Consider the following 13,436-nt stretch of genomic DNA (forward strand, 5'->3'; position numbering starts at 1 on the left):
TTGATTAAACCTAGTGTGCATGCGTATGTGTTATAATGTAATTTTGCAGATATAGACATGTCTGATGCTGGTGGCCAGATTGTTCTACGGATTATCGGGGGTTGGTAAGTATTGGTGTTATTAGTCTTATTCGCTGCATCTATTTTTTTAACATATTTGGTTTATTTTATTTGTTAAATGCAGTTTTACCCCAGATGGTCATAGAGTAGCTGCATACATTACCTCGAAATTTAAAGAGCGATTTAGTCCCGCTGGTACTACATGGAAGCGGGTAGACCCAGATATGAAGCAATTTTATTACGATGAGTTTTTGGTAAGCCAATTTAATTATCATGATTTTGTTATGTTTTTTATAATAATTTGTGAATGTATTATTGCAGAAAAGATATACTTGGGAGACAGCACGAGGCAGAATTTTATGCTACCTGGAACGCAGCTTGTGCCAAACTATACAAAGACATGCTATATAAAGCAAGACAAAAGGGAATAAAACCATCCTATGTACCTGAGAACATTTGGGATGCATGGCGAGCCATTTGGGCTGCAGACAGATGGCAGGAAAATGCAATGAAAGCTCGAGCCAATAAAAAGAGTGAGCTGGCTGGCCCTAGTACTGGAGCAACAAAACATATCGCTGGATCCCGATCGATCGTCGAGCATGCCTTAGACTTGGTTAGTTTCCAATTTTAAAATTCTATAAGAGTTTTGTACCTAGACTATATCAATGGAATTATTTACATTCTTTAATATTCAGGAACATGATCTACAGTGACCTCCTACTTGTTGGGAGATATTTACCAAGACACACAAGTCAAAAGATGGCAACTTTATAGATCGTCGATCATCGGCATTAGACGTAAGATTCTACACTTGAATATATATAACTATTAACAATGATTATCTATCATTTTAGTAAATATCTGACAATACTTTTTTTTAATGTAAATAGGAAGAAATTGCTGCTAGGGTTGCACAGGCGTCTCAGCCTAGTTTAGAGGGAGGTGAGGAGCAGACTTTATCCACTGACCAGATAAATGAAATTTATTATGATGTGGTTGGTGGAAGGAAAAAGACCTCCACCCTATATGGTCTTGGGGCTCAGGCGAGAGTTGTATATGATCAAGCGATGGCTCCTAGGGCCAGGGGTCGTCCCAGCACATCATCGAGTGCATCCGAATCATCTGCTAGAGTAGACGTCTTAGAACAGGAAAACGCAGATTTGAAGACTCGACTCTCGACCTTGGAGGCTGAATTTCGAGTAGAGCGGCAATCCCGATTGGATCTTGAGAAAATTGGGCGGGATATGCAGGCCTTCTTGGATCAAATGAGTGCAACGCCGCATCGTTTTGTCTCTCGGGAGACTCAAGACCCTAATAATCCTCCTGATCCATAGATTGTGATAGGTATCTTGATGTTTAACTTTTTAAGTTTTTTTTCACTAATGAAACTATGTCTAACATTGTATTATATCTTTTCAGGAACGTTGATGCCTATACAACACCATCATCATATAACCAAACTAGCTTTCAGGTATGTAAAATAAATTCATAATATTAAATTTAATATGTTACTCATAATTGTGAATTAGTTTATTCTTTGTTTTATTAGTAATCTATCGTATTAACATTTTTGCAGGATTGATTACTACTTGCTAGCTTAGGATTGGATTTTCTTTGCTAGATGATGTTGTATTGTGATTTTCAATTTCAGATGTTGTAGTACTATACAATCAGGTGTTTATGGTTGGAGATGTTTGGATATTTATCTATGTTTTGTGATTGGATGTTTAGTTTAAATTTTGTGCTTGGATTATTGTTTTGTGCTTGGATAAAGTTTTTTGTATGAATGTATTGTTATTTGGTGAGTTTTGTGTTGTTTGTATGTGATGGTTTAGATTATTATAAAATGTAAACAATGATAACTATAGGAACATAAATGTGCTGCTGAAATCTCCAGGTATTAGAGACGGAATTTTAAAATTCCGTCTCTAATTTCACCATGGAAAATACTGTTATAACGATATCTAGCGACGGAACTTTAATTTTCCGTCGCTGATTGTCCTGAAATTGTTTGAAATGTCGATGCCTTGTGACGGAATATTTAAGTTCCGTCTCTAATTAGAGACGGAATATTTACGTTCCGTCTCTAATTAGAGACGGAACATTTAAATTCCGTCTCTAATTAGAGACGGAATTTAAACGTTCCGTCTCTAATTAGAGACATAATTTTAATCAAATCAGAGAGAGGATTTTATTGTTAGCGACTGATGATTAAATTCCCGTCTCTAATATTTTAGAGACGGAATATATATTCCGTCTCTAATTAGATACTGAATTTATATTCCGTCTCTAAATATAGCCAGCGACACAATTTGTATCGACGCAATGATTCCGTCGCTAATCAGTCGCTAAACTAGTTTAGCGACGGAATAGCGACGAAATTTTCCGTCTCTAATGCTGAATTTTTTTGTAGTGGTCTGTGTGTCTATATATATATATATATATATATATATATATATATATATATATATATATATATATATATATATATATATATATTAATCCTTTTATTCTTGTTGAGTCGGATGATGAAAAATTATCATAGGGGATGTATCTATAAGAATTCATAATCCTAATAATAAGAAACTTGATTTGAACATGCTCCAACTATCTTTTATATATATATATATATTTTTTTAATAGTAATCCTGAGTACTATTGACTATGTCTAATTAAACTTGGATTAAGAATAAAAACGTGAAGATGCTCAATTTCACGTAGCAAAACATTCAACAAATTGTCTAAAATAATGGTGAGCGATCAGACAAACTTCTACCATCAATATACTTATTTCTTTTGAATAGGTATTTAATATATTAAATTTTGCATCCTAAGACTTTCGGTCAACATTCGTTCAATCCACGAAATGTAATGAAAATTAACTGTTATGTTATTTTTAATACTAAATAAATGATTCAGTATGTTCTCGTATTTGGAAGAAAATAGAGAACATGACTGTGTTCTACATCATCGTAAAATAATTTTAAAATATAAAGAAAAATTTTAACAAACAGTTAAACCCAGTGTATTATATAGAATTGAACATTAAGTTACTTAAATACTTAAACAAAATATAAGAGTTGTAGAAATAAAAATATTAAGATAAATATATATACATAAAGGATGGCCAAATAAAAACTAAAAACATTAAAGAGAAAATTAAAATTATAAAAAATTATGAGAGATACGATTAAAATGGTACAAATATATACTTAAATAATAAACAAATACTAGATTAATAATAATAAAATAAAATAAAATTTATTTAAATATAAATCATAAAATCATAAAAAATAAAATCATAAAGATTCAAATAACCAAACTCACTTACTTAATAGGACAAGACTTGTTGTTACGGGTATAATTGTATGTTCTAATATTTGAAATAAATGAAAGCGATTTTATTCAATACAAATCAAATGAACAAGATAGTTGTCCTTAACGTTTATCCCAGTTGCAAGTTCATCTTGCCTGTCCTTGTTAAGAATCTGTTGGCTCCCAAACAAACAATTTAAGCATGAGCATATCAAATAGAATTTGTCCACTGCTAATATTCTAAAATGTAACTCGGCGATTTACAGGTAAAAAAAAATGCATCGACAACATTCCAAAGTTCAACAAGCACCAATCCAGTGTAAAGCGTAAAGGTGTCACAACCAATTCTAATCAGCTCAGCAAATTCAAGCGACAAAAAGAAGAATCACTGTAGGCAAGGCATTCAATCTTAAAGATTTGTTTTCGTCAAATACTCTAGTGCTTATTACAATGTGAAGATGTCTGTGTACCTTCCAGATTTCAGGTGATGCCTACCAGACAGACTTGGGTTGTTCGAATATACTACCGTACTCAGTATTTCCTTCCTTCTTCCTCGAGAGCCTTCATCTTCCGATAGTCTCTATCGGTACCAAACAACCTACAAAGGAAAAAAAAATTACAACAAAATGAATATTTTACTAGTGATGCAAGTGCACAAATTATTGCAACAGATAAAAAGATGTTATTTTCACTCAAGTTTCTAAACGATATGTTCATGGTCCTATCCAATTGTGACCACATTAATCAAGGAAAAAAGAAAAGATGATTGCATCAGTTAAGATGCCCCATCAAATCAAAAAAAAAATGGATGAAATCAGTAACCAATATTATACTACTTGATAACAAACAAAGTATGTTAATTTGTTCAGTTATTTTACTAGAGGAAGTTTTGACTGAAGCTGTTTGATTTGCTGCTTTATCCAATTCATCAAACATTGTGTACGAGAGGAAGCTGTACCCACCAGTCCATGTAAACGAAAGTAGACGCATAATTGCCTGACTTTGTATAAAGCACACGGTGATGATAGTCATGGAATTCAGCACTGCAAAAGAACAATCAATAGATACGGATTAGCAAAGCATAGCATCCAAGAATTTCTCACAAGCATGCTGACATCATGCTGCTCACCCTCCATACAAGGGCAAGAAATTTGAAGGGCTCCATGGAAAATCGTATCCACTGTGTGCCTCAACAGTTTCGATGACTCTCACTATCATCCATAACCACAGTGTGAAGAGGTGAGGGCCAGTTAAGGCTGGTCCCAGGATTGTGGCAAAGCCAAGGAATAAGATTTCGGCGGGATGAGCATACTCGGATGTCAGCCCAAAAGGTGTAGCATGCCTGCAAAGACGATACGTGTTAGACAGGCCGCTCAAGCAAATCTTAGCTGAAGACATTTGACTTACTCGTGATGCACACTGTGGACGTGCTTATATAGCCATTTGGTGTGCAGTATTCTGTGCCCCCAGTAGAACACAAAATCCTCCAAGATGAAGTAGAAAATAATTTGAGAGACAATAACACTCCTACAAGGAAATTAAGTATGACGAAAAGCTTTTCAGAATGAAAGCACAGAAGTGAACCGACATATATGGAGTCAATTAAGGGCCCAGTTCAAAAGATTTTTAAGCATAATACATAACAAAATTTCAAGAATATGCTGAGTTTTCATTCACAGTGATATTAAGACTCAATTGTATTTATGTAGCCTTGTAAATTTGTAATGGGAAGATGCAATTTACCAGTGTGGCAATGGAAGACTACTTCTTAGACCCATGAGTCTGAAAGTAGGATAGGAAAGGAGCATAACAGGTAAGTTGACGCATAAATGGTATAAAATTAGGCGCAAAATGCATCTCCTTTGTGCTTCTGGAGTGTTGACCTTTTTCTGAGAAGTAATAGTAGAGCCAATTAATATGTAAAATCAAGCAGGAATATCAGTAATAAATAATAAAAAACAAAGACTAATTTTTTCAAACTCATCTAATAACCTAAATATATTAGTGTCCAGGCAAAGAGTATCTTTATGAACAAAACGTTTGGCAGTTGCATATACCTCAATGCCATTTATATGATACAAATTTTATATCATAAAATAATGTCAGAATAAACAAAAGAATTAAATGAGGCTCATGCTTAAAGGTATCTAACTATCCATTAACATTAAATGAACTCTATGATGCACATTGTAGCAGTTCAAGATGACAAACCTGAATTTTGTATTTGCTGAAAATCCCTGACCTTTCAAAATATATAGATGGAAGACCAGACAAGAAGAAGACGCTTTCATGAATTAAGAAGGATCCAATAGTTGCCAACTGGAACTCACTGAAATGTGTAATAAGATACTGCATACCACCAAGCAAACTTATAAGGTAAAAATTGTACAATTGGAGAATAATAGTTTTCAATACTAGAATGAATCTAATAGAAGCTCTTTTATTTTTATCAGCAAATAAAGGAAATGGGATTTACATTAGAAAGGTAAAACCTTCTTGGTCATAATAAAAAGAGAGCACCCTATTAAGAAAGGTATGTAACTAACAGGTTAAATCAGGAAATGTATCCACCTAGAAATGTCAAGTGACGACATTGAACATGAACCAAACCTAAACCACATGAAGACCGACAATGCAAATTCCAAGTCATATTCTTAAAAGTTGATATGAATCATTTAATAATTAATATTATCTGTTGAATTTAGAAGGTATGCAATCCTATATAAGCATCATAGCAACTACTGAAAACCTGTTGTAGAGATCATTATTGTAGCAAAAAGTGATTACGTTCACCCTAGGTGCTCCTATGAAGGAAGGTAAATCACAAGGTCAGTTTATAGCTGACCACCAAGTTATCTAGGAGGTGGGAGGGGTTTTTTCCCCTAGAGTATGCACCTATATGATGTAGCACATCGGTCAAATGACACATACAAATCTCACAGTTTTTCAAAGTGAATGATCCGTGCTAGAGAGCAAAAGCTTGGACGCATATTGATGGCAAGGAGTGAGTATATAGGCTGGCAAGAGGAGGCACCGGCAGTGAATCTGGCTGGCCAAAGAAGGTGATTGAACAGTGGATGTAGCAGAAGGAGATGGTTGTGGTGAACATGATGCACACAAGAAGCAAGAACGATATTGGGGGAGAGAGGGAATCTAGCTATGGCGAACAAGTATACTAGGAGGAGGTGGTAGGAAGCAGGATGTTGAGGATGAGAAAGGGACAAAACATCAATCGGAGGAGGTATAGAACCAAACTATGTTAAGGTGTTAACACTGATACCACTTGATGTAGCACGGCAAATGAACAACAAACTCTCACAAAGAAAATGCAAATGGAAAATCAATATTGACTAGAAGATGACAATTACAAGGACTCTGAAATTTTTCAATATACTCAACTCTAAACTAAATGGAGAAATAAATAACCCAAATTAGAAAAACACGCTAGACTCTAAAATTAAATTCATAAAATACAACAATCCCTAGATTACCAAATGATAAAATTAAATTTAAAATTTATTTGCAGATATCAGATAGTTCTCCAGTTCATTTCTCCAACTTTATTTCCTTTTTTGGTTATTCATTTTTTTCTGTGTTGTATTAGAGGATGGTTTGTGGTTGAGGCAGTGATAATGATAAGACCTTATTTTAACTAGATTTAGATTATAAGCTTGAAAATCATTCAGTATAACCACTCCTATGATCAAATAATGCTGATACTAAAGTTCTATAGTAACAAAATCAATTAAGCTTAATGAAAAAGTAATGAACAGAAATTTTAAAAATTTCAACTGGAATGCAAATAAAGCACCTCCAGCTAAAATACATGTGACAGCACACGATACCAATAAATCACTTAATCAATAGTCGAACACTACACTGTAAAACATATAACAAATACACAAATCTCACTATATTGCAACAAAATTGATTATATTGCTGTTGATCCAGTATTCCCTTGAGAAAAAACTAGGAAATTTGTTTCAACATAGAGTGTAAAATTAATCTACAATACCATAATGTCATTATGCACCAGTAGGGCTATAATATGCTTGTTGTTAGTTCGATAAAGCTTATTTATGTTCGTTTAATAATAAAAAAACAAGTTTGAATACTGGTGAGCTTGGTTTGTTAACATTCATGAACAAGGTTCATGAACAATTTATGAATAAACTTATTCATTAACTTGTGTAATTTTAATTATAAATTTATTTCTTAATTTTTTCATTCAAATTCATAAAATATAGTATAGAATCTTAAATTATCGATAAGATGTTAAACAAAAGAAAATAATATAAGTTTCATGTATTAGATAAACATTTTACATTACCTTGAGGTCAACAATGCTATTAGTTGAGCTTAATAAAAAGCTTGTGTTCAGCTCGAGCTCAATAAGATTTTTAATAAATAATCTTGAACAAGCTCAATAAAAAAATAACTAAGCTTACACAGATAAGTTTGGTCAGCTCATTAATACCCCTATGCACATGTTTATGAATACAGTAGCATCTCATTATCCTTATACAATGAAGAGGGAAGTCAAAATAGAAAATTAAAATGGGCATCCTAAAACAATCCAGTGATCAATATTGCTCCTACATCTTACATATTTAATCAACACTAGTTCCTGTAAAATTAGCATTATCTCTCGATGGTCTGAATTTTGATCCCTTCATACTAATTTGCATTGAGAATACGAACTAAAAATCTAAATGGCAGATCTAGTGTTTCAAAAGTGACAATCCAAAATAATGTACAAATTACTCATTTTCTTGAGGAATTGCACGAATTCTGGTACCATTTGCATATCAATTTCTAGGATGAGATACTTCACTATCACTGATTGCTAAGAATACAACTCCTTATTTGCACAGGGCCGAAGGAAGAAACATAAATGACATGAAGAAGAAAAGACAAATGAAAACTAGGGGGAAAAAACTGAAAAAAGACAAACAAATATGAGACATTGACAGACTTATGTTGTTCGACCGAACTGTTCCATCCATGGCCATACTGAGAAAATTGCACTTTCTATTTGAAACTGATTTGCCTTCTACAGGAGACTGGGTTGTCCAATGACCAAATCATGCAGCGAGATCAATTTTGTACGGCCACAAACCCCATTCAAATAAGGCTTTTGATGCAACATCAAAATCAAATCATCAAACATTCCACCTACCAGGGAGGAAATTGATGAAGCGAAAGGGATATATATTTTGAAGAGAAAATAAACGTGACCTAGAGGAAAATCTCCCATAAAAAGAATTCTCGCCAAGAGAATTAAAAGAGAAATTGTATTATTTCCAAAAACTTCTTCAAAACTTGAGTAACCCCTCTTTTATAGATTGACAATAAGACATCTTTTATAAAATAATGACTCAATTTATCCCAATCAAGGCTCTAATTGACTTTAAAAAAAAAAAACTAACATCCTTTAAAAATTCTTCTACTATTTTTTTAAAAATATAACAAATTACAAAATATATCAACTAAGTAAAATTTCAACTTGGCAATAATATATTAAATAGGTTTTAAAATGTTATCTATATTATTATAGGCATAACATCAACATCAAACCGTCAAACCACATAGGAACTTGAAACAAAGTTGATTAAGTGAAGACAATAACAACCTCCCAAGAGAAAAAATTCACACAGAGAAGTTAAATTAGAAATTGTACTAATTCGAACATGATTAAAGTATAAGACTATGGGCCTCGTTTATACACTCAACTCGATAGTAAATGTGAAAATAAATATTTTAAATTAAAGAAAATATACTTATCTTAATAAGTATTATAACATTCCCTATTTATTACAAAATAGAAATGCTAATTACCAAATGACAAAAATCACATCTCCAATTTATTATAAACGCGCCAATGATAAATATTTTTCAATTTCTTTTTATCACAAATGTGTCAATCTAGAATCTATCTTTAATTTACTTTCAAAATTTTCTTTTTTGAATTATTTATTTCCTTGTGTGCATTATTCTACCCCACTGAGGAGAGCTCAATATTAAACAAGTTGTTGCTTCTTTTTTATGGATCTCATTTCTAAGCATAGAGAATAATTACTTCACTAACTCTGTTTAGTATCCTTCTTCATTGTTTGTGTTAGTCAGACAACACTTCTAATGAGAAAGAGACCGATATACTTTTTTGTCTTTTTGCATTTCAACTTTATGAAATTTCTTTTTGGTTGTCCTTTCCAACAAATAAAGAAACAAATGAGTTTGGTATACGACAAGAATGATATGCATGCCTTCGGTGAAATCATGTCACATCAAGGCAGTAATGATGAGGATGATTCACAAAACCTATGACAAAATTAATATACATATACGGATGCTCGAATTTCTCCAAAAATTAGATTATCCTCCAATTTAAAAATTGAACTTATATTTCAATAAGTTAGAAAGTTAAATAGCAATCACTAGGCTTAGGCTTAGGCTCTAATATCAATTGACATAGCACCAAAATCAAATCATTGACCCACCTAGGAACTTAGAATGAAATTGATAAAGTGAAGAAGATAACAACATCACTCAAAGAAAATATTATCATACATTAAAGTCAAATTAAAAATTATATCAATTCAAAATATTAATTAGTGGACTTAGACTCCTATAAATTGGACTTGATAACAAATACAAAAATATATTTTTTAAGAAAAAAATATCTATTAATCTTAATATGGATTATAATTGTAGCATATTTATTACTAAAATATAAAATATTAATTGACAGTATATTATCAAATGATAAAAAAAACTGATGCAAACACGCCAAACTCAAATGTTTTGTTTTTAGTTTCTTTCCCTTTCTCATGGATGCACCAAACCTCGAATAAATATTTAATTTATTTTCTTTAATTGTTTTTCTTTCTATTGCATTATTGGGCCACTTGTTAAGGATTCAAGAGCATTGTTTATAGGGTTTAGGGCATCCCAGCAAGGTCACAACCCCATAAACTTGGTGAGTTCATTGACGAGTGGGCTGTAAATGAACTGAATATTCATGAACAAGCTTGGTGTTTGATTTGATAAGAATTTGTTTATGTTCATTTAATACACACAAGATCAATTAAATAAACAAAGCTTGAATTGAGAGTTTGATAATAACTAAACGAATCAAGCTCAAGTCAAGCTTGAACCAAGCTCAAGCTCATAAAAAATAAACTAAACCAAGATTGAACAATAAGTTCAATGGCTTGATTCATTTTAGGCTTGGCTTGGTTTGGTTACCTTATCAAACAAGCTTGAACACTCCAAAGTTTGACTCGGTTTGACTAGTTTATAGTTCTAGACGAGCCCGATCCTCTTGCATGATGCGTTAGTTAGGATTCACTTGATACTATCCCCAATAGGCATATTCAAATAACTCCTTTAAAATATTATCCTTTAGAATAGGCTATTAGATTTGTTATTAATTTCTACTTTTATAATATTAGAATTTAGAATGGATCGATAGATTTATTATTATTTACCCTTTCAAAATATTAAAATAGGGCATTAGATTTATTAGTAATTTTATATTGACAAGGCATTATTGTATAACTTATATAGAGAGACATTATGTAATCTTTTGATAAATAATAAAGTAATGTGATTAATTAATCAAATCAGTTTGATTATCAGAGGTTTATCCTCTCAAAGCGATCATCTCATCCTCTTACATTCATGCTTTTCTTTGTTGCCCTACGAGATAGGAACCCGTGTTATATCTTAGGAAAAACATAGAAAAGAATGGAAGAAAAGGGATGAGATGATCACTTCGAGGGGAACAACCTCCAATAATGATCACTTCGAGGGGATCAACCTCTAGTCATCAAAGTAATTTGATTAATTGATTGAATCAGTTTATTGTTTGTCTCAAAAGACTACATAATATCCCTATATATAAGTATACAATAATGTCTTGTCAATATAAAAATTATTAATAAATCTAATTATCTATTCTAATATTTTGAAATGGTAGATAATAATAAATCTAATGACCTATTTTAAATTATAATATTTAAAAGGGAAAAATAATAATAAGAAATCTAATAGTCTATTTTAAAAAACAATATTTTGAAAGGAAAACAAATTGGGAGATCCAAACATTTTGGACCACAGATCGAAGAAACCCCAAACAAACAACAAAAACGCAATCGGTCATAAAACAAGTACCGCGTACAACTAGCGTATACAAGTCTTCACCGACTCAACCTATGACGCTGGAGAACAAACAATATCGACTCAAAGGGAGCCCTCCATAACATCGAGCGTAGAAACCAAAGAAGAACCGAAGCCATAAACCAACGCTAATGCGAGAAAATTAAACAAACGACCCTTTAGGGCATTTCCAAGGAAACCCTCACCAGCACCGATCTCCATTGTTAAATAACCGATAGATTCAATGCACATCGATAGCGAAATCCATACCAGCCAGCACGATTCGAGGAGAGACGCCATGAAGGATCGGAGCGGAGCGGAGCAGATCACCGACGCGAGAGATCGACGGACCGGGGGATTCCGCTCCGAATCCGATCGGCGGAACGTGCGAAGGCGAAACTCAAAAAGAGAGTCGAGGCAACAGACTAAAAACAAACCCCAGCCTGTCACTCCCGCCTCCTGTTTGGCCCTTTTCCTCTCGTAAGATTCCTCATATAATTCACACAAGATATTCTCACTCCTTTGCCTACCCTTCATATTACTTGCTCATACGTCATACGTCGGGGGCCCAAAGAACCTACGCGACCTATATCCATGACGGCGACGCGGGTGTGGAGACGCGGAACGCGAGTCACATCGCGTAGGTGCGAAACGTGTAGGCTTCTATTACAATGTGCGGTTGAGACTTGAGAGACGCGATTGTTGATAAAACTGTCGAGGTAAGGGGTCGCTATTTGGGCAAAACAAAAGAGCCGAGTGGTAGAAACATGGGTGGTTGTCTATTTTGTGACGATGATGCTTGACAGTGACTAATAAATGAAGCCAGCCAGGCCGCTAAATACATAAAATTGTGATCGTGTGTTGCTAGGCTTTTAGCGGACATGCTTCTTAAGCTTTCTCCATTAACCTTAGAAATTAGAATACTCTTCTTCGGATGGTCAGTAGTTAGTGTATTGTCAATTCCATTAACATTAAAATCAAAGTTTATTATTTTTTTTTTAAATTTATATTATTAATGATTACGCATGAATTTTGAATTTTAGGCGTTAGGTTGAAGTTGAAAATTAAGGGGACGGATTTTGACAAATTGTCCTAAATAATTATTATTATACTATTTTTATTTTTTATTTAATGCGCTAAAAATAAAATAGTAATTTAAGTGATCGAAAATATTTTTAAAATGTGTTAAAAGTAGGGGAAAACCTTCGGTAAAAAATTGAAAGGAAGAAATCAAAACCAAACTAATTAAAATTTTTATCCAAATTGAATCAATATAAAATTAATTAATTCGATTAATTATTTTTTAAAATAATCTATTGATATTAAACATATATTTCACTATCCAATTTAATAATCAACACTTGCAAGAAGTAATAGTTGTCTTATTCATGTAGTTGGCGTGTCATAAGATGATAGATTATAAATTGATTCTATAATTTACTTCCTTTCGTATTAGTTGTTTTATTCATGTAGTTGGGTGTCACGAGGTGATAGATTATAAATTGATTCTATAATTTACTTCCTTTCGTATTAGTTGTCTTATTCATGTAGTTGGCGTGTCATGAGATGATAGATTATAAATTGATTCTATAATTTACTTCCAAAACCTTTTGTATGTACATATAATCTATAATCAATATATTAGTTGACTTAACTATAGTAGTTAATTATTCTTTGTGGCAAAAGACGAATACGCTCGCCCTCAGCGCCCCCGCCAACTCATCCGAGGGGACCAGTAATTAACTATTCATGATGATATAATAGTGATATCGATTTAATTTAATAGATTTAATTGAATTTAAAGTTTTTAAAATTTAAATTGAATCGAATAAACAAAAAATAAGCTAATTTTTTATAATAAAAAACTAAATTTTTTTAATTAACCTAACCCTAATTGGTTCA

The 13,436-nt window shown here is 32.6% G+C and overlaps 1 protein-coding gene across 2 annotated transcripts; it reads right to left on the reverse strand.

The window, feature by feature from the left end:
* Positions 1-3,669: 3,669 nt before the first annotated feature.
* LOC122047500 (very-long-chain aldehyde decarbonylase GL1-11) lies at positions 3,670-11,999 on the reverse strand. 2 transcript variants are annotated; one of them, XM_042608843.1, is made up of 8 exons: positions 11,805-11,940; positions 8,350-8,549; positions 5,586-5,723; positions 5,118-5,263; positions 4,782-4,901; positions 4,504-4,716; positions 4,337-4,417; positions 3,670-3,972 (listed from the first exon to the last, which is right to left on the reverse strand). In XM_042608843.1, exons 4-8 carry the CDS (start codon positions 5,180-5,182, stop codon positions 3,906-3,908), a joined length of 546 nt encoding a protein of 181 aa, XP_042464777.1. In that variant the 5' UTR covers positions 5,183-5,263; positions 5,586-5,723; positions 8,350-8,549; positions 11,805-11,940; the 3' UTR covers positions 3,670-3,905. The 2 variants fall into 2 exon arrangements, with proteins under 2 accessions (XP_042464777.1, XP_042464776.1); XM_042608842.1 differs by lacking the exon at positions 8,350-8,549 and having other exon boundaries at positions 11,805-11,999.
* Positions 12,000-13,436: the final 1,437 nt, after the last annotated feature.

This window comes from Zingiber officinale, chromosome 2B, assembly GCF_018446385.1.
Source record: "Zingiber officinale cultivar Zhangliang chromosome 2B, Zo_v1.1, whole genome shotgun sequence".
NCBI lineage: Eukaryota > Viridiplantae > Streptophyta > Magnoliopsida > Zingiberales > Zingiberaceae > Zingiber > Zingiber officinale.

Bases quoted from the DNA above. Each gene is read 5' to 3' on its own strand.
- LOC122047500 (XM_042608842.1), bottom strand. From the start codon at position 11,834: ATGGCGTCTCTCCTCGAATCGTGCTGGCTG. The intron at 5,264-5,585 runs GTTTGTCATCTT...ATTACTTCTCAG, and splicing joins TCAGCAAATACAAAATTCAG to AAAAAGGTCAACACTCCAGA. The intron at 4,418-4,503 runs GTGAGCAGCATG...GTTCTTTTGCAG, and splicing joins TTCTTGCCCTTGTATGGAGG to TGCTGAATTCCATGACTATC.